General features: G+C 42.2%; 1 protein-coding gene across 6 annotated transcripts in view; it reads left to right on the top strand.

Annotated features, from left to right (window-relative positions):
* The window catches only part of map2 (microtubule-associated protein 2), a 64,334-nt gene that overhangs the window by 9,883 nt on the left and 27,931 nt on the right, over positions 1-26,520 (top strand). For 4 of the 6 annotated variants that reach the window (XM_079276755.1, XM_079276754.1, XM_079276751.1 and 1 more), the window contains exons 2-4: positions 5,799-5,851; positions 14,860-14,997; positions 23,135-23,390. In XM_079276755.1, coding sequence (XP_079132881.1) covers positions 23,189-23,390 — 202 coding nt within the window. In that variant the 5' untranslated portion in view covers positions 5,799-5,851; positions 14,860-14,997; positions 23,135-23,188. The remainder of the gene's footprint in view (positions 1-5,798; positions 5,852-14,859; positions 14,998-23,134; positions 23,391-26,520) is intronic. The other 2 variants (XM_079276752.1, XM_079276753.1) reach the window with 2 other exon arrangements.

Below are 26,520 nucleotides of genomic sequence, written 5' to 3'. Positions count from 1 at the left end.
TGATTCTTTGACGTTCCATAGAATGTGTTGGGATGTGTTTGGCCACAAATGCTCAGTCACAACACACCTTAAGACAGTTTGAGACCGAACCGGAGTCCATTGTCTGCAGATTAAAATCACAGTGTGCTTTACAATTACAGTTTAATAATCTATGTTAAGCAGTTCACTACATTGACCAAAATATGTTCAGTCGTGAGTCATCGTTTCACTTTAGCGCTTGGATTATTCGCTAATGTAGCCCAAGAGTCCCCACTACCCATATCCACTTGTCACCAGCAGCCATTTTCAAAAAAAATTTAAATCTTTCCCATGATATGAACCCTCACTTCGGCTGAATCAGCTAATGCTGTTATCAGTTGCCATGGAGACTGACTGAGTTAGGGTGTTGCTGTGGAAACAGAGCGGCTGCTCATCACCACCCACAGCAACCCCCCCCCCCCCACACACACACACACACACACTCCTTCGAGCCAACCAGCACCTCACAAACACTATTTACATGCACACACATGCCCAAGAAGACACACACACACACACACACACAGACACAGACACACAAAGCCCAGTAGAGCTGTGAATACAATAGACATTGTGTATTATTCTTTATTTCAACGTTGCAGGCAGAGACAGTTTTATGTATTTCGGTATGCATGTATTTTTTTATGTAACAGTTTCCTTTTAACTCTGCAATATTACACAACTGGTAAATTGGACATGGACTTGGCGATTCTTGTGCACAGCAAGATGGTTGTCAGTGAACTTATTATCCAGAATGAACTGTCCATTCATAAACATTGCTGCTCTCCTCTATAGGACTCCTGCTGATCAAGTTACGAGTTAAAAAAATGAATAATATGAGCACTGATCTGAAGAGTGTTCTTTCCACAGTGGCAGTCAACCACCTACACTCGAACAACAGTGAGCGAGCCCGAGCATAAGCTCCCCATATGTGTCTGCTAGCGAGCGCTTGTGCATGTGTGTGTGTGTGTATGTGTGTGTGCTTGGACTGCACTATAGGTATGTGTGCACCGGTGGGTCTGTGCCAGATCACAGGCTAGGGAATGTTCATTAGCTTGCTGGTACAGCATAATTGAGTGGTGCTGTTTATATTGCAGCCCACACGAACCCATAAAGAAGCTGTGAAAACGCTCGCTCTGTTGTAAAGAGCACAACGTCTGACGCCGACGGGCCGAGCGTTTAATGAGAGAGAAAGTCAAAATGAGGGCGAGATAACAGGAGGGACAGAGAACAAATAGTGGAGAGAGAGAGAAACATCATTTGTTCTTTCATGTGTGTGTCAGGCTTCGTTATTACTTTTACTCTTTTCTTCCACTTTGTTTTCAGACTGAAAATAAATGAAATGCATTGAACAGGAAGAGGAACTCCACTTCCGTAATTTGGAGTAAAAAAGGTTGTGTTCAGAGTTTCACTCTCTTTCTCTCCTTTTTAATCCCCCAGTTGATTTAGTTTTCTGTTTCCATTTACGAATGGAAAATTAGGGGTTATTTTAGTCGTCTGCTGTGGAAACATTCGTCTGAAAGAGCCACAGTGCTTCAGTCGGATGTTGTATCCCTCACATACGCATTCATACAGTATGTATTGTGGATACAGTATTTGCTGCGACAACATGAGTCATGTAGTGTTTCACTACTATGTAGCAAAAAAACACACAACTGTCCTTTTGAAAGGTGGTGTGTATTTTACCTTCACAAAGCTGCTTTAAACTGACGATGGCTCTTTGGCTGTATCCCTTTTCACGCAATGATTTATATAATTCTTAACGAACCAGAATAATTCTCATTGTTGGAGCTCAGGGTTGCGGCTTGAACAAACGAGTCATTAAAAAAGAATAAAGGACAACATGTTGTACTCGGGCAGTGGATGCTAAACAAAGGGTTTTATGCTGACTAGAACAATACTGGCTCATTATTGTGTATATTATCGTAAAATAAAACAAACTCGTAGTTTCACTTATTAGACTTTATTGCACCTTTGTCTTTTTCTCTGTTGTTTTGCAGGCATTACAAACACAGACCATTAAACAGCATCATGTCCATTTCGTCAGAGATAGACCTCTGACCGTTACAGATTGTGTTTTCATTACATTATGATTAAGAACTACACGCTGATTATGACACCATCTAATTGAAACAATTAACACATGCTCTTGTTGTACAAACAAAATCATTACAGTGACGGTTAGCAGTCATTTTCAATGTGTGCTAAAGCTGAACAGTTCAGGGCAGCGTCTCTCAAACCACACCCAGCTGAAGAGCGACTTATGTGGGTTCAGAGCCGACCACAAAGACCTGGGAGGACCCAACCAGCTGGCTTCTTGTGCTTCACTTTTCACCGCATAGAAACACACATGCACACATAGAACAGTACCGACAACAAGGCATAAGTATGGCTACAACTCTGGGAATATCCATGCATAAAGGCACGCACGAATCAAATCGTTTTCGACTCTGAGGATTTTAACTATTCAGTGTTGAGCGAATAACTTGGCTGGTGTACACTCACGTCATTGTTATGGATGATATGACGCTTCTCTTTGTCTCCCCGAATTTTTCCCCACCCCAATTACTTGCCTGCTTTCTTTGTCCTGCTGCCTCCTGTGGTGTATATCCTGTTGGCATTAGGAGCTTTAGCTGCTTTTCAAGGAGGCCAGTCTGTTTCTGTTTCACTAAAACACAGGCAGGGACACGACGACTCTTTGTGGAAACCTAGCTAGGATGATTGAGGAAAAGGGGACTAAAATTGGGCATAATAAATTAACTACTCCTTTTAAGTGCCAATAACAGCTGTAGTAGTTATTGAGAGAGTTTCTCCCTGCACATAAGGCAAAGCACACACCTGGTTTCTCGAGCTGTGGATTCCCTTTTTATTTTGACTCCAGTATTGTTTTTTGGATGTAGATTTGATACCAGCGTTTATCCGATTTTTGAGTTTCCGTACCGATACCAATTGATGACAGAAATTCAATGACAAGAATTCGCTCTTTGTCTTCCGTAGCCAAAGTGAATGTTTGACTTTCTCCGTCATCATTCGTCAACATAAGGATAATAATGCCATTTAAAGACAAGGCAAATCTGCTGCTAATTGCCCATGGTAATGCATTTACGTATAATTTCTCTGGACGTTGATGTCCTCTGACGATAGCGGATAATATGATTTCTGATCATTCCAGGAAATTTGGAGACGCAAACATTAACTGGATTACGTTTTCACATTTCACTGTCTTCTTTCTTTCTTTCTTCTTTTTTTTGATGAAGTTGCTTGAATCTAATCGCATCACATTTCCCTCCGATGAATAAACCTGTCCCAGGTAGAAGATCATTTCATGAGTCAAAATAGCCTGCTGTTTCTTCCCGGTTGAAAAATACCAAATACCAACTTGTTTTAGGAGGAGAAGGTTGACGAGTCGGCCGTGATCGGTGTGATGTCACAACCTGATTGGAGGCGGGTCGAGCGCACTCTGTCCCAAGATGGTCCATCTTGGTCCATCGTGACTCTGCAAAATTTGGGAATGGAACCACAAATCAGAGCTCCAAAAATATCTTGTTCCTGCTTGTGTCACAACATGACTGCCGATCCAATGCCGTCTGGTTGTGACAATTCACCCATTTGGCACTCCCTGCTGAAAGAAATCAAACTTTTTGCACAGCAGATGTCATTGTTCTGACAATCATGAGCTGTGTCATTTGCGGAATCCAGCACCCTCCTGCTAAACACCATTTGATCTCATAAAGAATAGTTCTTGTTAATAACAGCAGGGCAGGCAGGAAGCTGAGCAGGACAACCCACTGAGGTCTTGTATGAAGTTTCCATTCATCAGCAGTGAACTGCAAAGGGCAACCAAGTTAGAATACTCACCTGTATGTTAGCTATAAGCCGTTCTGTCTCATGAAGAGCATGGAGTGTTGCACTGGTTCATATACCAATCACAGTTCTTTGCAATGGCAACGCTACACATAAACATGTCTGTGAAAGTGGTTCTGTGAAAGTCCATTCTACTATTTGACATAGACAACTTTTTTAGTTTCTGTACATACATATAAGACTTCTTCTTTCCTTTTCCCTCTAACTTAATGCAATATTTTTTAACATAAGTGATGTCGTTTTTCTGACATATGTGACAATGACTTTGACACAATATTTTTCTTTTTGTCTGTCCTGCTCGTGTTATATCTATTGTTACAACTGTTTACACCGGCAGTGTTGTGGCTGGACTTAATTCATGCTTTATCTGAGACCCAAAGCTCCCCCCCTGCTGGTCCTAATTGGGGAAAAATGTGTTCAGACTGAAAAACAAAGTGCTATACTTGTGTGGGCTTGTGGCTACATGAGAAGCTTGTGCCAAAAGGTGTCGGACAGGAGCTTTCAACAGACTGTCGAAGCTTTAGGAGGACAAATCCTGATTCTGTCCTGGTCTTGGAAGAGTAGACAAGCTTTTTACCTCCACAGATATAATTGGGAGTTCATAAGGGAATTAAAAAAATTCTGTGCTTTGTGCTAAAAGCTGAGGTTTTCCTGATGGAGGTAGAGGTGTAAAGGACACAGCACTAGTTCTAGGTCTACCACATTTAAGGGCTTTGGATACGAATTGTGCCTCCTTTTTCCTGCTTTCTTATATGCCTAGACAGAATATCTTGGCATGGCAGGGTCCAGAACAGATTTAAGGATGGCATCTCCACCAATTATACACAATGACATCCTTCTATATGTATTGGTCATTGATATCTGATGTGCTCTGGGTGACCCAAGGAGGAGGATCATTATTACAGACATTTTATATCCATGGCTGCTGCCTCACACTAAAGTACTTTATAATAACAGCTTGCATGTTAAGTTTCACATGCTAGTGCCCTAGATCCTGGACCCTGGTACTGATGCTGCTACTCCACAATGAGTTTGGTCATTTGTTGTCCCCTCGTAATAATTCCCCCGAGGTGTTTAGGTAGATTCAGGATATGTGAGAGGGACTTCATGTCTCAACTTTCCCTGGAGTGCGACTATTTTACCCAAACCCTCAGGATTAAGTAACAGAAAATCACTTTCTTGTCCAAATTGATCGTATGACAGGACGGAGTAATGGAAATGTCTGCTGCTCAGTATTTTGACATGGATGATTAATGTAGTCTATTAGTCCAGTGCCATTCACATTGACGGGAACTCATTGCCCTCTTGCTGAGATACCCACAGTGTCTACATGCATCAGGATGTTCAGACTGTGGCTGTTGGACGAGCGGCAACTTGGTGTGCGTCTGCTCCTGTGTATCTGGTGCGTCCTTTGTGGATGCTTTCGAATGAACATGTGGCATCAGCAAGCACACACATGCGCAGACACACACACACACACACACACACACACACACACACACACACACATGTGCACTGATAAGCTCTCCCTTTTCTTGCTGTCACTTTATCTCCTCTGTCTCTTCAGTGGACTCTGCTGTTCCCAGCTGATAGCGCAGGGCTTCCTTTAGATCCGCAACTGATTGGAAACCACTCTCAGTCACACTCTCCCACCTCGGCCGCTTCTTACTACTACCTCTGCCTTTTCCCCATCCTTTCCATCTGTCTCAAAGATACACTGACTGTGTGTGCTTGTATTTGTGTGTGCGCGTTAATCAAGGTGCCACCTGCCACTGCACTCCCAAAGTACTGGCAGCCAAATCTAATCTCTCTCCCTTTCTCTCTCTCTCTCTCTATCTCGCTCGCTCGCTCTCTCTCTCTCTCTCTCTCTCTCCCCATCCCCCTCACTACTGTTCTTTCCCCTTATCCTCTTTCAGGTCTCGGATGTTAGCCTTTCTTCTGAGCAGCGGACAACATTCCATCTAGCCAGGTGAGTCTCTCAATGTCTCCCCCCCCCTCTCTCTCTTTGTTTTGTTATCTCACCCTCTGTCTCTCTCTCTCTCTCCCCCGTTCTCTCTTTCCTGCATATGCCTTTGGGTGCCGCTGCAAAGATGCTGCGTCACCGTGCCACTTCCATATAGACACAATTGTAATTTTAGTGGAGGACAGATACAACAGATGCGTCTCTCTTTTGTCCCATATGCTTCTCTGTCTATCTCTCGCCTGGTCATGCTGGGGAACCGTGTGTAACTGAATTAGCTTCATGTTCATGTGTGTATTCATCATCCAAGACCCCAAGCATATGCATTTCTGTCTGACATGGGTTCAGTCATTTTTGTTCCGTGAAAACAACAGGCTTTATTAGTGGTGTGTGTGTGTGTGTGTGTGTGTGTGTAGACATGTCTAGACACTCCCAGACAGTCATTCCATTGGGTAGATTCACTCTCACGTGGTTCAGGTGAAGAGCGGAAAGCCACAATAGCCCCACTGAACGAGACACTGTAGACTCATTCTGTTTGTCCAAATGGATTTCTGGTGTCGAGTCGAATCCTCTCTCTGCCAATTGGAAGTGTAAAATAACAAGTGTTAAGTACAAATTGTCCAGCACCCCGTCCCGAGAAAGATGGACTCACCAACCTCAGATTGTTTTTGCCCTCTGATCCCTTTAGTTAAAGCAGCACAATCAGGCTGGTGAATAATGGGCTTGTGTAGTTTACAAATATTACCTCAGCTATGTAAGGCTGCCATAATCTTACATGAACATCATGTAGGAGTTGATGGCATTCATCCAGCCATGTGGTTGCAGATTGCAACCAATTGAATACTGTTATGTATAACATAGTATAATACTATGACACATGCAGAATTTGTGGTAGCGCTGTTCAGCTCTCTCAGCTGCCTTCCTTATCATAATAATACTACTTTAACAGCAGACTGGTGGTACTACAGTATTTTCTGATGCATTGACACTTGATTAGAACTTGGTCGAGTACCCTGCGTGTTGAAACGGACACTGCATTAAATATTAGACCCTGTTGCTGCTTGGTTATTATGTTTTTTTTAAATTTACATTTCTGCTGTGTGTTCTGACATTGAAGTTACCGGTACATCCTGTTTAGGGTGCCGAGATTTTACAGGCATTTGGCTGCAGTTATTCTAAAAACCAGTAGCTGTTTAATTCATATTTGCCACTATTATGGTGGTGTTCTAAGTAGGAAAGCACGGATATCAGGCCGATAGAGACTCAAATAACTCGATCGGATATCGGTGACAGTGGGGCCGATCTATTCAATTCAATCCTTTGTTTGTAAACTATGTATATTGTACACTGGAATTTTAATTTTTGATTTATTTTAATTTGATTTTGATTTATTTTAATTTGTTGCTGCATTTTAAAGATGCATTTGATGATTTTTTCTACCAACTTCCTGGTATAAGATTTATTATCTTAATAATAAATAACAATTCAGTACATCAGGACTGTACAAGTCTGATCCGTGCGTCCCAGTCATGCATTGAACACAACAAAGGGTACTGTTTCTGACCTGAAGTAGGTCATCAGTACAAAAGTCATCGGTCATCAGTCTGTCATCACCCACTACGCTACTCAATCTGTGTGTGCTGTGTTTCTCTTACTGTTGGCAATTGCTAGCATTGGCGTGAGGGAGATAAAAGGCCCACAAGTGTTTCATAATATACAGATGTTTGACTTAAATGATTACCCCTCACGCACCCCCACACACAAGCATTGGCTGCTGCACAACAACTGTGTCAATATAAAAACAGTCCACTGTGCAGGAACTCTTGAGAATCTCTGCTCGAAGCAGTTTCCTCATCTGACAGCACATCAGTGAGGCTTTCCTCATATTTAATTCACTTTTTAACTTACTACAGGTGACAGTATCCACCGGCAGTTTTTAATACGGCTGTCAAATATTCATAACTCTACATTAGATATTCATCATTCAGTCCCTTTATATATTTGAATGCCCCTTACTAATGCCCATTAGCTCTTTTGCAGTTGCTCCCTCTTTTTTAAACACAAACACACACACACACACACATACACTGAGATTCAGTATGGCCTAGTACTGATGTGTTTTTAACAGTAACGTGTACATTTAAACACAATGAAAGTATCTGAGGTGAAAACATGTCTTCCCTCCACTTAGCCACTGCAAATAGAGTGTGTATAATTTGCACATTTCAGCCATTATGCAGTACTTTTGAATATCAAGTATCTTCTCCACACACAAACATCCCTATTTACTCTATGTAAAACATCAGCCTCCAACTAATTACATTTCCCCGAGGTGCTGGACATACATCTTCATCTTCAAACATCTGCAAAGACTTTTCCCAGCAACTTCGTCTTGTTTTGGTGTTTTATTGAACCAAATCTGTCTGTGTGCATACAAAATAACAGCCTAAATGTGAAAGTTATTATTGATTATTTTTTGGTGTATGAAAGCATGTTGTATAATTCAACAGGACCACATTAAAAATGTAAGCAGTGCCAGAGTGAGAAATGCTCAACGTTTTGAATTTCACTTATTTCTTCTTGTAGATTTGGTGACTTTACATTTTTTTTATATGATTTATAACCCTCAGAATAATATTTATTTTCTTTGAGTATGATGTCCCAAATACACATGACTTCCATTCTCACTGTTAATAATATTCTTGATTAATAGTCACAATGATAAGGCAAAATAAAGTGAGACAGTCATAAGCATATGTTGTTCGATGGCAGTTACTGGAGAGAGAGAGAGAGAGAGAGAGAGAGAGAGAGTTAGTGATGTTCATGCTATCAGCCACTGCAGCAATGATGTAATGGCCCAGACCCCCCCCCCCCCCCCCCCCCCCCGCTCCTCAGACTGGACTTTCATTTTCTTTCCTTCACTCTCTTCTCTTCGTGACCGGCTCTCCTCTGCATCTCTTTTCATCTCTTTGTCTCTTGTTTCATTTTCATCTCACTCAGCTACCCGACTGCCTTCAGTGTCCTTTGCTCTCTTTGTTGTCAAGGCACTCGTGCATCTTAAGAATCGCTGTGACGTGTGCTCACATGAAGGTGTGTTTCTTTCTGCATGTAGTATTTGAAGATATCTGATCGTCTTGCTCAAACAGGAGCTTTATCGGTCTGACTGTATCAGAAACGATACTCCCAAAATAGCAATGAATGCAACATGTGTTTTATTTTCAAAAGCCAGAAAGCAACAATTTGTACCTGAAATCCACAGAAAAGCTTTTTTCTAACCTTTTGCAAGCAGCCTGATCACACACGAGCTAAACTTCTTATAGACTGAGGCTAGATTACGTCTATAAAAGAAGTTTTATCAGATGAAAACACTGTAGTGTCTTCAATCACTTCAGACAACTTAATAAGGATACATTGTTTTAATGTTATCCGAATGTACTCGCTTGCTGAGAGTTAGATGAGACCATCAATATCACTCTCCTGTCTGTCTATTAAACATGAAGCTACAGCCAGGAGATACTTATCTCAGCATAAAGATGGAACGCAGAGGGAAATCGCTCGCCTACCTCGGTCCAAATAATGACAATTTTTTGTTTTTCTATGCTAACTGCCCTCCTGTTTCATGTTTAGCAAACAGGCAGACAGTAGTATCGATCTACTCGTCTAACTCCCAGCTAGAAATATGCAGGTTTCTCTGTTGTGTCTCACAGGTTTTTTTTCCAAGAACAGGTCCAGATTTTGAATATTTTGATTGGCATACACTACAGTTAAACTCTCTAATAACTAGTCTTTACATTGATGCTTCACTGGCAGTAGTGACTAGAACTTAAAGAGGGAGGACCATTAGAGAGCTTTCTTTTACCTCCACTTCCTTCTCCTCTCAGATATTAAAATTCCACGCATGCTTCTTTCAGACTCAATGGCTCAAATTACAATGAGAAAATGTATGGATTGAATTATTTGCTTTTAATTGCAGACAGTTATGTCTCATTGTTGGACTGTACTTTCTAAGTTTGATGGACTGAATTAATAAAAACTGAAGTTAACGTACTGTACCATATAAGGACACACAGCAGTTCACACTGATAGTACTTACAATCAACTCTGCTTCAGTTGGATAAGAGTTCTTTCATTCATTTAGTTAATTACAGTATTTCAGCCATCATAAGCTGTACTGGAGGACTGTGTTCTCTCATCTCTCAACACATTTCAGCCAAAAAGGCCAACTGGTGTGAATGAAATCCCAATGTACCCAACGCCAATAAAACAGTTTTTTTGCATATAAAGCTTACACTTACTAAAGAGAGAAAACGTTTTGTGTGTCTTGCTGTGAAGATGCATGTTGCGGTGTTTGGATACTTTGTTTTGGATGCGTCAGCTTAAAGTTGCATACTGTACGTGCATTCACACGCACACTGAAACATGGATATTTTGTTGGTCCATGCCAAATGCGAAAATGTTGTTTCTGGGGAACTCGCGGAAAGCGATGCGGCATCATTCAGGCAGAGGTCCGGGCCTTGCAGAGCACACACGCTCAATCTCTTTTAAAGCTTTACATAACATTCAGAATCAAACTCTCTGGGAACCCATTTTGCTCAAAACTCTTTCTTTGTTGAAAGGCCTTTAGAAATCACCTTCCATTTTCCAAGTAGGACAGAGCTCCGTCACCTGAAACACAAACATTTACACACACACACACACACACACACACACACACACACACACACACAAACACACATACACATCACCCCCCGCACACTGTATTAAATATGGGCTGACAGGTGGCTGCTGGATGTGCAGTCCCAGGAGACAGAACAAAGCACTTTCATCATCATGTGTGTGTGTGTGTGTGTGTGGGTGTGTGTGTGCTTAATCTGTGTATGTGTGTTAGAGGTACAGGGCTGCATAAGAAATGAGCAGAAAGGACCTTCACACTGGGGAAGGAGAACATAGCTTATTTCTTTCATACACTTTCTTTCTCTCTAGTGTGTGTGTGTGCGTGTGTGTGCTTATAGATACATCATATTTGGCAATTTGTTGTCAACTACATCACATCTGCTGTGACATTAGCGACTGGGGTGTGGCCAGATGTGTAACACGTTGAAAGAAAAGCGGCAGATGGCAGCGCCGATAACTCCTGACTGCGTGTAACACACCTTGTAGTGGCGTAAAACAGTCTGAAATCTATTCAAATGAATCCAGACTATGCAGCGCATATTCACCCGCCTGCACTCTCAGGTCAAACGCTCTAGGTCTTCTGTCAGTCCCACGCACACGATTTAAGAGCCGTGGTGACCGAGCCTTTGAGGCAGTGGCCCCGAGGCTCTGGAATGCTCTGCCTGCAACTCTGCGCCTTTTAAAAGCCAGCTCAAAACCCACCTGTTTAGGCTGGCGTTTGTGTAAAAGTAAACCCATGTCCTAGACCTGCTCTTAAAACATGTTTTACATTTTTATTTTATTTTTTATTTCATTTTTTATTTTTTACTTTTCTCTGTGTAGATAATTTATTGACCCTAGGGTCACATTGTGTTTTTATGCTTTTAAATGTCTGCTCTGTTAAGCACTTTGTGATACTACTGTCTGTGAAAAGCGCTATATCAATAAAATTCATTCATTCATTCATTCATAACAATGCTTCTCTGTTAGAAAGAAGCAAAGCTCAACTCCTAATGGTGCTATTTCCGTGGTGGTAAAATGAACGGTTATTTATATTAGAGGACATGGTTCAGTGTAAATGAGACATTTGTCAATTCTTAGAAAGACAATTATTCATTTTTATTTTATGTCTGTGAAGAAATCTCCCAGTTGATCTGCACGTGCACCTTGAGAGCCAGGGATGCCATCAGGTCCAGGTGCCTTGTGTGGATTCATCATTTTGAAGGATTTGCACACATCTGCCCTGAATATTATTAGTTGGAAGGGGTCCTGGGCCTTTTGTACCTCCTCAGAATCAAAGCACAGACAGAATGTTTCTTCATTTCATCCGGGAGAGATGCAGATACTATGAAAACCAGCTGTGATAAAGTCTCAATGTGTGTGGGGATCAACTGGCAGATGCTTTTCACAGACATTTTCAGCCTCTCGCTGCTCCAGTATGTAGTCCCCACGTGCTTCAAGAAGCCCACCATTGTCACTGTCAGCAGAAAGACGGAAGTCCTCTCTGCCTGTACAGCTACCGCCCCACGAGCATTCAATATGCAGCAGCCCGATCTGCTGTGTTGCCATAGTTCATATTTGTGAAAGACACCCTCCAAAGGTTTTTGTCACTGTTTTTTTTCCCCTCCTCCTATTAATTATGAGCCAATTCCCGTCAAGGCACTTCATTTGCATTTTTATTGGAAAGTCCTGACCATACATAATTGAAGTTGATGGGTTGATCATGTCGGGCGGTGTGGTACATCTCACAGTGAGCTTCAACACTCTTTAGGCAGACTTTTATGCAATTTTTTGGCTGTACAATCCTATCTGTGGGGTGATTGATTTGTATGACTTTTTCATGCCACATATGTTTACAATACAATAGAAATGATGTACTGTATTTTTTCCATAAAACAACTTTTCCTTCCCCAAAAATACCTAAAAGTGATATAAATGATTTTTAAAGAAAGACAAAGAGTGGTAAATAACAGTATCATAATAACAGCCTTGTGCCCGAGGTGTGTTGTCTCCTGGTGTAAAGTGCTGAGTGGGAACCAAACTGCATATTTGAGAACATGCACGCCTGCCCAAGGTCCCCGTCTGATGTATGACTCACTTGTGACCCTCGGCTGTTGTCGAACCGAGGCAAAGAACAAGAATGTGTCTTCTGCTTTTGTAAACATTGTTCGTTTCTAAGCTCTGAGGCTTCGGCTCTTTTAGCTTCAGGCTGTGGCATTGATTTCAATACAGTCACTCTGCTCACTCTTTTCTCTCTAAAGTACGACCCCAGAATGGGCCGAGTGAGTTAAGATGCTTCTTGTTTCCAGAGAAAAGATTATTTTCTTATTGCCAAATATGTTGCATTGCAGCCGTTTTTTCAGCATTTGTCAAAAATGTATACAAGACCAAAAAAAAACAGATGAGTGGCTTTTGTTGCCTTCAAAGTAAATTTTCACTTCCTCTGTTATCAAAAAAAAAGAACAAAAAAAGCCGAGATGACACGCTGAGATGAGGGCGAAAGGCTTTGTGCAGACATGTTACTGTATGTGCATAACCATTTTTAAGGAGAAGATATCCAAACATGACAGAATAAGCCAATATTGTGAACACCTGATGTCCAATACTTGATGAAATGACTCATTCGCAGTACATTTAAAGTTATGTTACAAATGTGCTGCTCGAACCTGGTTCCAGACCTCCGTCAGAGATGGAATGAATGAAATAAAACAAAATGCCAGTTCACTCTGATTATCAGGTTTTAATCAAGTATATTAGCAACCAATATGTGCAAGCAACTTTATATTACTTCTCTGCCCCCAGAACTCCCACTTCTCCTTTTATTCACTGGGATATAAGAATATAAGCCACTTTTGTTGTATTGAAAAGAAAAGGACTGTGGTGCTGCTGACTCACTCAGCTTTGATCCTGGGAAAGTGGCAACCCTCAGCAACACTTAAACTCTCTGCTAATAGATGAATTGTATATTAAGTATGACGTCATTGCTAAAGTGCTGGCCGCACTTCTTCAGCAGGAAAGGGTAGAGGTGGAAGGACACTGCTTTGTCATTGTTGTGGTGGCAGTGAGTCATTACAGACTTCTGTCCTTTAGAAATGTCTGCTTTTCGGAAGGAGATACTGGCAAATTGATTGATTAATGAGATGCATATGTTTGATAAAGCAAAAATAAATGTTTAAAAGTGACATTTTGGAATTGATAAAAGTTCTTTACATGGACCGTTTGTCGCCATTGATTGTACAAAACATTGATTAATCTCCCTTTTTTAGACTCAGTCACTGTCTGAGCCATAGTGCCGCACATTAGCTGATTGCTTTGGACACAGCAGTAATGACAATATTAGTCTTGAGTATGTAGACAATTACTCAAATCAAACATATTCTTGGTATTTTGAAAACTGCTGTTGGAAAATGAGCTGGCATCTTCAGGCAAAAGTAGAGCTTAAAAGAAGTCGATCATTTTCTGCCAGTCTCAGAGTCCCGATACCAATTCTATACACAAATTGAAATGTTAAGATGCCCGAAACTAATCTGCTTAAAAGCACTGGCTTGATAGTTGTCGTCCTATTATTCTACACGTTGGCAAGCAAGCGACACTTTCGTCTCTTATGCACTCAAATTATTTCAAGTTAAGTATAATGTTCTGGTCTGCTTGCAGCCCATCAGTGCTGCTTGAGGGGGAAACATGCGTTTGGATGCTGAACAGAGCCGAGCAGCTCTGGCCCCTCGGCAGCTTTTAACAGGAGTAGTAAAACAGAACTATCGTGTTCTTAGCCTCCAGGTATTTCTTCATTTTGTGCCTGCAGGTGCTCCTATAATAATAACCCTCAAATGAGCTCAGTCCTTGAGTGTGTCGCTGAGGTTTGGTGATTTTTACTTCAACTGCAGTTGGTGGTGTTGTAGATTTGAGCTTGTTGTAATGTAAGTTACAGTTGGTAATTTGTTTGTGCCCATCTTTTGAAATAATTATTAACAATTCCACCACATCACCAGGCCTCCATCTGGGTTCAGTACACAAACAACAAATGTTTGGGTCAAACCGAAGGAGTTTATATGCAAATTAGCTCTACAACAGATGATTGGTTATCATGTCGGTTTATGCTCAGTTGCCAGTGTATTCGGTACACCCAGCTTAAAACAATACAACAGTCCTACGCTAAATCCTACCTTCATGAAGGTCAGCGTTTCTATTTTCTTTGGAGAGGTGTTTATTTATCTTAAAGGTCATTCTGAAGGCTGTAGCTCGTGGTGCGGTTGAATTGGTGTACAGCTTTCTCTGCCTCTTCTGTGTGGAGTGGCTCAAAGCAAGTTTCAAGACATAATAAACTCATTCTCCTCCTTTTTGTTCTGCTTCGTCCTAATTTACAGGTGTGACTCGGAGGCTGTCTCCCTTGGATTCCAGTACTCCTCTGACAATCTTGACTTCAAACCCGGTGAGATCTGGAGAGAGGACAGATATCTTGCATCCAGCGTGACTCATCATCCCGTCCCAGACCACCTAACCAGGTATTCAAGCCGCCGTATGTGTTAGCAAATGTGGTGGCTGTGGTAAGTCCGTGTTCTCTCTCTCTTTCTCTCTCTCTCCCGCAAAGGCATGTACGACCATGTAAAACTAAAACATTGAAAATACTCTTTTTCAATTTGTGTCATTTCCAGCATTCCCCTGGTCTTACTTGTCAGCCAATAGAGAGACGTACCGTCAGCATTTATTGACACTTTTTTACAAAACATCCTAGGAAGGACGTGAATGCAGTTGTAGCCAGGCTCCTTGTTTACCACAGGAGCATCAAAATCAAAGCTTTGCGATATGAAGAGGAGAAATAAAGCATTTTTGTGGCCCATACACGAATGAAGCCAAAAGCAGCCGAAACCTCATACGGCGTTATTGTAAGCCTGTTGACATTCATTTATCGTAAACATTCGAGACGTGGTGAATACCTGTCAGAAAGACAGACAAAAAAAAAAAAAGAACCAAGGCAACAAGAGAAAGAGAGAGACAGAAAGAATGCCTTTTACCTCCACAGATGAAATGGCTGTGTGGGTGGATGTACATGCGAGTGCAGGCTGCTAGGAGCTGTGAGTGGGAAGTGGGTACTGAGTGGGAAGAGAAGAGCTGCTTTAGTGAGATGATCAGCACCAAGGCCTGAAAGGCAGTCACGCTTTTTCATGGCTTCTCTTTTGTTTTCTGCACTTGTACAAAGACAGAGTTCCAGGTAGTGAGGTTGCTGATGGACGGTGGACAAGAGTGTTTTTATGTGTGCCTGCCATCATCTGTGTATGTGTGAGGGTCAGTCGCTCGTTAACCCCCCTATTATTTTCAGGCACAATCATTATGTATAAAGTAACAAAACTGGACAGAAACATGAAAGAATAGACTGAATATTCTTTCATGCAACAGCACATCAGTTTCTAGAAAGCCTTACAACTGAGGAGACTGATGCTAGTCGCCCCGAGGAAGCATTTACATACATACGTGTGTAAATAATGTCAAAAGATATCCTCCAAAATGTGCTAATTGAGAAGAAATGAGATACGACAATTGCACATTGCAACATAACACCCTATTTAGCGAGAACCCCGAAGCTTGTATGGAATGGACATGTGGTGAGGATTGAGTGTGTGAGAGTACAGCAGCAAGAATGGGGAATGAGAAAAATAACGAGGAGTGTACCGGTTCTCAAACTGAGACTGGAATTGTGACACTAACATCCGTGGTGGTTTGATGATGGGCTGTTTCACTGTCCGAACGTGAGGTAATGGCAGTGACAGCCGTTGTGTCCTTTGCTGGTTTCCAAAATTGAACAAATTACTGTTGAAATAAGCGGTTTGATCCACCAGCTGGCAAGATAAATCCGGTGGTGAACGTGATGAAGCTCCTCCCTTGCTACCCCCCACTGAGGTGTCCTGCTCCATGGGGTGATGGGGTTTTTTTGGGGGGGGGGAAGGTAAATATAGGCCCTTTGAACAGGAATCAACTGGTGCCTTTCTGTGTTTTATCAGTACTTCTAAAGGCGCATTCGGTGCTATTAACATAATTCCTGGATTAAAGCTGCTGAGAGGCATTATTTTATGCCGTTCAACATCTTTTTAACCTTCATTCCTCATGTGTGAGCATATTTCTTAGATGAAAAGCCTTTGAAGCCGCATTTACACAGTGCACCTTCGCCAAACCGCTCCACTGAAAGCTGCTCTAATGAGGACTTCTTTTGCTGAGGTGGGTTTTATTTCAGGTTTTAGGAAAGGACACAGGTAATGATGCTGAGAGGAAACTAGACAGACAGGATGATTTTAATACGTCAATCTGACACTATTAGGTAATACCGTCTCTTGTGTTTTACTGTGAAGATCTACTGACAAAGAAATAATGTTGCACATACAATACAAGACACAGCACATACAATGTGACAAGGATCATTTTAGGCCTTATAGAGAAGAACGTCATCCAGCTGCTGTGGATAAAATTACCCGACCCTGAACTACTTTAGCTCAGTTATTTACAAGATAGTCCAGTTTCTCCTGCTCCAGTAAAAACCAGCCTGAGTGCTAAAATGTGCCTTTGACCATCACAGAAATTTAGAATATAGACTGAAACATTGAAAGGAAACTTCTTAACTTGCTGTCTTGACGAGAGCTGGATCAGTTCAATTGAGTGGCATCAATCTTCTCTCTTTCATGAGAGTGGTATCTATCTTCTCATCTAACTCTCCTCAAGAAAGCGAATAAACACATTTCCCAGAATGATGAATTGTTCCATTAACCAGTAACATATACACTGATATTTACACATCTGAACAAATCTGACAAGTGTTCCCTTTTTATTACAGCATCAATTATTAAAATAGACCTTGTAGTTACAGAATTACAGTCTTTTTAGTATGAGTATGCAATTTTCGAGCAGATGCCAAAAATAGGCTTAGGGCCTAACAGGTTAAACATGCATATGCATGTCCGTGTTATCAAATATCTGTATGCCTATACACATCAACAAAAATGCAAATTTACACATAAACCACACACTCATTCATATAAATGTACAGTATGTACACACACACACACACACACACACACACTTCACACTTAGATGAAGTATGTCTTGTGTCCCTAAGCTCCTCTCCTGCTCTCTGGCTCCTGCAGTGAGACGGCCCTGAGAGGAGAGCGCTGCAATGCAGCATCTGTGTGACTCACACACACACACACAATGAGATGGCGGCGGCGTGTGAAAGTGCTCAGATCGTAGGCGGGAGATGAGGAGTGTGAGACCAGAGTGAAGTGAAGGATGAAGCCTGATGAGAGGAGGAGGAGGAGGAGTGAGTAGGAGGAGGAGGAGGAGGAGTGAGTATGAGTGAGTAGGAGGAGGAACAGGGATGGGAGGAGGTGGAGGAAGGTGAGGGGGAAAGCAGAAATAACAGGTGGGAGGAAGATTTATAGGTGAAAGGATGCTAAGAAGTCAGACAAAAGATGAGAAGAAGCAGATAAAAGCCACGGAGATGACAAATGGACTACATAATGAGCCTGGTGATTACCTTTTTATGGCTGACATGTTAAAAGACAGTTTATCGGTCCCGCTTCATCTCTCTATATGGACACAGATTGGGATACAGTACATGCTTCAATCGACAGGGGAGAAATTGGCTTGAAACAAATGAGAATGAACCGGAGTATTTTTTGCAGCTGGCACGTTTATCATGAGAATACTTTTGGTTGCTGTGTGATTGGTTGATTGATCATTTGTTCAGCTAAGATGATTCATCTTCGTATATGAAAACTGCCAAACAATACAAAACAGTATTGCTACAACACAATTAACAGATAAACACTGTGTTTAGTCAGTGAACTAACAAAAACACATGAGCCTCTCAGTTTGCACAATTTGAACACTTGTTTCTTGCACTAATGTCTGTTGTGACAAAATTAAGTTTGCACATTTATTATTGTTATTGTAACTTTTATTCTGGCTTTCAGGGTTAAGAGGTATTTTGACCATTTTGACCATTTTGACCATTTGATAGTGGGCTGGTACTGTATCAGCAATGCTGGTGAGGAAGAGACAATTTTAGCCTTTGAGAACACATCTCTGGCAAGCTCTTCCTGCGAATTGCACCAAATCAAACTTTAAAATGTTGCAGCCAGTACACCTGCTGTGTTTGAGACCATGGGAATGGAAACGTGGTGTTTCTGTGCTCTGTTTTGACTCTACCCATAATAGTGTGTCCTTGAGAGTAAATCCTTTTTTCTGGTGCCTGAACATTAGTTACTTTCTATGGATTTTGCCTCCTTCGAAAAACAGGGTTCGAAAAAGTAAGTCTTTTCCCTCCTTTCACAATCGCTAAAGGTGTCCTTCAGTAGAGGTGCATCGATATGACGTTTTCAGTCCCGAAAGTGATACCTGGGCTTGGGTATCGTCTGATACAGAGTACCGATACCAGTGTTTAATTAATCAGCTGTTTGCCTCACTGTTTGACATGTTTGTTGTTAGCTTCTTCAGCTACATGTGAAACATGACGTAGTACCAAACGTGTAGTCAGACGTACAACAAAGAACTGAATTGAATAGTTTAACCCCATTGTCCCTGATACTCAATTCAGCTATTTGAGTCTGTATAGGTCCGATATCAGTATCTGATTGGTGCTTCCCTGCCCTTTAGCAAGGCAGAACTGTAGAGCAGCTCAGCGGCCATCAATAAAACACTGGTTATATTGGGCCGCTTACAGTATGCGTGTGTGGTTTTGTCTGAATGTGAAGCTTGAGGTCATCATGATGTTCTTTCACCTTCCCTTGCTTATCCAACAGCAGCAGCGTCAGGCACCTGCTTACTATTCAAGTCCAGTCTTCCACGGCACAGAGAGAGAGAGAGAGTTTAGCATCAACCATCCTTCTGGCAAAGTGCCAAGTGCAACAGACCTGCCGTCTACTGAGACTCTCAACGTCTAACTCTATCATATCGTCATCTCATTCCAATCCTCACTGGACACAATGCCTTGAGGACAGTATACTATCTGGACAATATACTTATAGTATCCTGTGATGTACTATTTCTGGCTCTTCGCCCTATGAACCCTCTCCACTTCTCTCCTCAATGAGCTGCCTCCTTCATACTCTCTGCTCGTCATACTCGCATTTTTACATTGTACCAACCAGTGTTTCTTTGTGTCTGACTGTAGAGCAAATGCACGGCATGTTAATTAGTAGAAGCGAAACTCTGTACTGCATTGCGGTCCCAGTTTGTGTTTCGGGCTGTTGCGGATGGTGTGCTTTCTCATGATAATGTCGCCTAATGCCTCTCTAATCGCTAAACCCAGCATGCTGAGTTTTTATAATGCTTGGCCCCCTTTTTCATGCTCTAACCTGTCAGGTGGGGCATCCTTGCTCCCGAACATACAGACCATAAACTAAACGGTCAAACAGGCCTCCAGGAAGCCAGGCCACACTTCCCCACCCCCCCCTCATGAACCGTCGCGGCCACCCTGAGCCTGGCCACCAGTCAGAATAATCACGTCGGGTCTGGAAATCAGCCACAGAGCTCAAAGTGACCTTCGTCATCAGACAGACAGCAGAGACACATCGCATTAGGACAGCACTCTCATCTCTCATCTCTAGCACAACCAGGCCTACCAAGAAACAGGAGGAGAGAGCAGATAATGAATCTTCGGATGGTAAAAGAAAGTTTTAACCACATTAAACTTAGCTTGATTAAATGTCAGGTCTCTGTCAGGAAAAACATTTTTAATCAATGATTTTATTGTTCGGCACAAACTGGACATTTTGTTTTTAACTGAAACTTGATTAAATCAAGATAACAGTGCAGCTGTTCTTATTGAATCAACACCTCACAACTTCAGTTTCATGAGTGAAACAAGAGCGCATAAGAAAGGAGGTGGAGTTGCTATTTTATTTAATGATCCATCCATTTTGATAATCCCCAGGACAGAGAGTCTATAGAACTATGTGGTGTCCTTGATAACTATGATCTGACTCAGCATGTGACAGGACCCACCCACAACAGGGGGCACACTTTGGACCTAATCATCACCAAAGGTGTAAACATTTCCAAGGTTGCTGTGACTGATGTTGCACTCTCTGATCATTTCTGTGTTTTCTTTGAGAGTGCAATCTCCTTGCACACAAATGTCCAAACCAAGGTTGTGACAAAGCGTTACATCTCTGAAAACACCAGTGAACTATTTATTCAGAAGTTCTCCGCCACACCAGCCCTCTCTTGCCTCTCAGTCAATGAGCTTGTAGATGGCTTCAATTTTAAAGTTAAAAATATTATTGATGCCATTGCACCCACTAAAGTGAAGGTTGTCTCGGGTAAGCAAAGATCTCCTTGGAGAAATGCTACGCTGGTCAAAATAGAGAAACGAGAGTGTCGGAAAGCTGAGCGCAGGTGGCGAAAAACTAATCTCCAGGTTCACTGTGACATCTATAAAGAGAGACTTCGCAATTATAATTTGGAACTTAGAAAAGCAAGGCAGTCATTCTTCTCTGACATCATAACCAAAAACAAGAACAATACACGCGCCTTATTTGCTACCGTCGACAGGCTAACAAACCCTCCAGTGTCGGTAGCTGCTGAGCTCCAATCCACCTGGGCATGCAATCAATTTGCCTCCTTTTTTACTGACAAAATTCAGAAAATTAGACAAGCAGTCAGTGCCTCCACACCAACCACAGGATATGTGTTGTCCCTGTGCTGTACAAATAAACTTGCCTTGCCTTGCCTCTGTGTTTCATGACTGTTAACACTAACAGTGCTCTTCCATGGAGCCTCGAGTTTGGGGCCCAGTGGTGGTAAAAGCAACAGAAGGGACAGTGCCGGTTAAGGGGCGATGCGATATGTACTGCTGTGGCTTTTGGACAGAGGCATACTGAGCATTCTGTGAGGAGACTGTGCAGTGTTGCGTGCTGTGGAGTCTCCGTAGGGGCCTTCATTCACAATGATGTTCCCCTCAGAGCAGAGTCATGCAAAGCTTCACTGACTCCATGACTCTGATCCATACAGGCTGCAAGGGGCTTACAGACGTCACATATTCCACTCTGCTCTGTTCTGTTTTTCCTCTCTGTTTAATGATATTCGGCTCCTCTGTGCTCTAACCTTGTGGTATTCTATTGCAGTGGTTCTCAACCTTTATTTGTGAGATGTAAGCTCATCTCATACATATACTAAATATCAGCCTTACACTATTTATTTTTATACTATTTTGATTTATTTCCCTCCGAAACACAAATATGTGGATCATTTTTATTTTATTGGTATTCTATTCCTTTCTATTTCTACTGTATTTTATCCTGTTTCTGTCTCACAGTAAGCAGTAGAATGCAGTGACTAGTGCTCACTGTAGCGGTACATTGTTTCCGGGCTGCAGTCGTTGACTCCTGTTTTCTTCCCTTCAGTCTCTGAGTCTCTGTGGACTGCAGAGTTAAATGACAAATTGCTCCTTCAACATCCCCTTATGCACAACTACACAGGCTGCCCAGAGAAATGCTTGAAGCACACCAGCCACAATCCTCCGACAACAATTACGAACTCATTTTTAAAGCATTTGTTGTCCCACACTTTCTCTCTCTGTGTCCATCCTTTCACACCAAGGCCAAGTTAAGTTGATTGTTTGAAGGCCAGTACTGCCCCAAATACGCACGACATGCCGACATCAACGTCAATATCTGTGAAAAAACATGGAAGGACATAGAATAAATGTAAAAAAATAGATTGAAATGGTCAAAAAACGTGTCCAGCTCACTCCAATATCCACAGAAGAGGAGCAGAGCCTGAGTTAGTCTTCACGTTCACAACCTTGTGTATTGATCTCACGCTACATCAAACCCATTCATCTTTTTTCCCCACCTTCTTCTGCCCAATACTGTCCAAGAGATCATTGAATCCTCCTGCCGTGGGGGGATTATGTGGTTTGATCAATATTTCCATTCCTTTGCTTGATCTGCTCTCCATGCTGTTCTGATCAATCGTCTGCTCACAACAAGGCATTACATGTACTTGTAAGGTTCTGGTCAACACTGGACATATCTGTAGAACGGATCACAATGCCCCTCACACACAGTGTATGAAGTGTGACATTTCTGTTTTTGGTCATATTTACTGTTTAGATTATCAGATTATCGTGATTCAAACTCTTTTGCCTGACGCTGAACTGGATCTTGTCAGTTCGATCAGAGCCCGCCGTACATCCTCGCAACTTTGTCAAAGTCACACAAATTGAAGGTCTGCTCTGTTCATCTTCAACCAGATGTTATTTCCACCTGGGCCACTCGCTACATGAGTCATTATATACCAACAAATCAACAGGCTTTAATCCAGTGGCTGTCACCTGCCTGCTAACACCCAAGGACAGTTTCACACAACCACCTACACACAAACTCACACAAGCACAGGTGCCCTTTCACAAGTGTTGCCAGTGAAGCTCAGTGACGCCGCAGCGGGGATTATGACTGACAAAAAGAGTTTTGTGAATGCGACTGAGGCAGCGTGTCCTAGAGCCTCCTCTGTTCGGGACACTCTTCACTCTCCTTTATGAAACTTTGTTAACATTGCAGTAGATAACACCGACGTGTGAGTTTTGACCGCGCTTTTGTCTTCTTTCCTCCATCCTCCATCCTCCACCCCATTCGTGTCTCTCTCGGCCAGAAGGAGAGAACCCAACCCTTTGCCCGCCCTCCCCTGCTGCTAGCTAGCACCAGCATGGCAGACGGTCGACAGCCAGAAGACGGTGCCCCCCAGTGGGACCCATCAGGGGGGCAGGAGGCCACGGACACCCATGGAGCCAATGGCTACTCCTCCTCCGCTTACAGGACCTGCCAGCCCAGCATGGCCACGGGATCCTACTCTGCCAGGGAGAATGGTTTCAACGGGGAGTTAACTGCTGCTCCCGCTATAACTGCAGGTAAGACACATTTATAATATTCATATTTTTCTGTTTTACATTTCACCAGACGCTCACCTGGCATCTACTTGCATTCATGGATTGCTCAAATAAGAGGGATGCGATGGGGTCGGTGTGGCTTGTTGCATTGCAATCGCTGAAAGATAATTTACAGTAGAGTAAGTGTTGCTTGTGTTGGGGAAAAGGGAAGTCACAGTTTAGCCAGCTTAAACACTTCTGGTCACTTCATATTTGATGACACAGAAAAGTGGCCTGCTTACAGTTTGCTACAGGAGAGTAGGTCTGTGTTTTTCTGTACTCAAGTGAATGTGATTTGGGCTTGTTTGTGTGTGCGTGTATGAGTGTGAATACATGAGCATGTTTTTTTGCTATCCTCCCATGCATCGCAGGGTTTGTTGGTGTTTACATGTGTGTATGTGTTAAAGAGTGTAAGTGCATGTGTAAGCTTTGTTTTCGACTTTTGTCAGTGTTTGTGTGTTAGTGTGTGACGTGGTTTTATGTGTATATGTGAGTGTCTGCGCTTGATAATGTGTGTGTGCCTGTGTGTGTGTGTCCTCGCTCTTCTTGTGCGTGGGTTTCTAGCACTCTCAGTCCTCACTAGAACCACACACTGTTAATAACGGTGCTATAATTACCACATAAAATCGGAGACTGGAGAAAAGAACAATAATTTACCAACGGCGTAACCATGGAAACGGCTCCCCTACAATTTACTTTGCCAGCGCTTTTGTTCTTTTTTCGCTGGTAATTTAACGTTACCTCAGACGAGACCGTTTAGCACGCGATGACCTAACTGATGCCAGTTTAGATTCGCTGATAACAGTATTTCTGAATATAGCTGCTCATTACTATTTGACCTTTTTTATGCCCATCTACGGTTATACATCATTATATCATACATAATGACACTTGATTCATACATATCATACATATAGACTATAAATGACAACCAATGACAACGGAAGAGTCTTTAAAATGTCCCATCACATCTTGTCAGCGTAATTTTTGTACTCAAGTGCAACTCACAAACTGATGCATTTGGTAGTAAGCCGGGTAGTGAGCCGTATCTCTGCATTGCTTTGATTTGCTTGCATCAAAATGGTCCCTACAGTGTATGCACATTACTCACAGTGTTTCTGGTGCCACCAAAAGTTACAACAAGAAAACAGTACTTTTTTTTCTCAGAGAGGGAAAGCCAATGATCTACGCCCAGAATTTAGAAGTGTGCCTTCTAAATTCTAAAACAATGGCTAATAGCCATGCACTGACGTATAATCATCAGCATGATAATGACATATCTTCACACCAGCTGCGTAACCAAAGCTGTCTGCAGAGCCTTTAGTCGGCATACATTATTATTGCTCCAGAGCAGGGCGGACAGGAGTAAAACACCAGTCAGCCATGCTGGAAGTGGTCAAGAGTACGAGACGGTAAGATGGCATTAATCGAGCAAGCCTTTGTCTTTTGTTAGGGATATTGCATAGACTGATGTCCATGTCTTGAGCTGACACAAGTATCTGGGCATACTGTCAACAAGCCTGGACACGATTTTCTGTTGTTAAAGTCCCTCCATCTCATCAGCCTAAATCAGTATGATTGGCTGCAGAGGAGACAGAAGTAGAAATGGAAAACTACAGTCCAACTTTCAGTCCCATAAAAAAACGATATACAATGGATTCCGGAGGGCTTCAGGAATTTTTGACAGAAAGAAAAGTTGATACCAACAAATGAAAGTGCTTGATATTTTTTACATCAAGGCATTGTTCCTCCTGCAGAAACAATACAAGTGAAACTTAATGTTTAAACTCTCATGTGGAACAAAACTCATTCCTTCCTTCCAGGTCACCAAAAGGTTTTCATCTCTTTTTAACACACTCTCTGTTTCTGAAAACCTTCTTGAGGAATTCTTCTTCTTCGTGGATGTGCAGTGTGCACGACCACTATCTCACTACCAGATGGCTGCCCTTGATACAGTGAATGCCGGCGGTCAGATTGAGGATTGTCACAAGTATATGTGCCACTGCAGGCGAGTTAACTCATCAGAGCATTGGAAAGAAAGACAGATGTGTCATCAAACGTGATAGCACTGTAGAGTAGAGCATTGTCATATCCGTAATGCAGATCTCACAATTTGTAGATCTCATAATTATGAGTTACTAAGTCATAATTCCAAGAAAACATGAATGAATGCAGCATGCTTCTATGAAATTCAAAAATTCAAACATTTTACTGTTTTCCACTCAGTTTATGGTTTAATGTGATTCTGTCCGAAAAAAAGGTAATTGTTGAAGAAATTACCTTTCTGTCTGGGTTTCGTTAGGTTCTGATTTACGTCATGTTTAAGGAAAACATTGGTTTGAATGTTCAGCCGCGTCACCGCCATCCTTTCCTCTACTGGAGGCTGCCGACGGAGAGGTCCCAAATTAGTGGCCCACTGGTCTGTTGCCATGGCAACCACTTGCTTACCACATTTCGGGTGCCGGCTGCTATCATATACCAACCGGCGCACTCCTGCTCTCTCCTTGCCCCCTCAGTCCTGCTGTGTGTGTGAGTGAATGTGTGTGCGTGTGTGTGTTGCTTTGACTCGGGGCTTCCAGTCGTAGTCTCTGCTCAGAACGGGAGCATTCTCAGCATCAATCTGTCTTACAGGTAATACCTTCTTTTACTTCATTGGGAGAGTGTGCCTGTGTGTGTGTGTGTGTGTGTACGCTGTTACTGTTGATTATGGATGTAGATACGCAGGTATGACGCAACCTTTCTGTATATTAAAGCAGCTAGTTGTGAATGTGGCTCGTTCTCCAGCCAAAGCCAATGGAAGGCAGTGGGCTTTGTCATTCTCTGTGAATGTGCATTTCTGTGGACTTGTGGACTAAAAATTGATGATGCCCGAGTGAACCCGATGCCCTCCACTGCATTTCGGTTTTACCCTCCTTAGGCATATGCATGAAGCATCAAGAGATTAGTCCAGTTTAGTTTTTCTGTCTTTTCTTCTTTTTTTTTCTTTCTTATTCACATACAACTTCAAGAGTTTTTGAAACCTTCCTTTGGTCAGTTTTGAACTTGAATAAATGTGACATATATTGTTACAATAGACTCATTTGTGTTGAAAATAATCTAGAAAGGGCTGCAT

Source organism: Melanostigma gelatinosum (genome assembly GCF_949748355.1).
Source record: "Melanostigma gelatinosum genome assembly, chromosome: 10".
Lineage (NCBI taxonomy): Eukaryota > Metazoa > Chordata > Actinopteri > Perciformes > Zoarcidae > Melanostigma > Melanostigma gelatinosum.
This window is presented reverse-complemented; position numbering and strand designations above follow the sequence as displayed.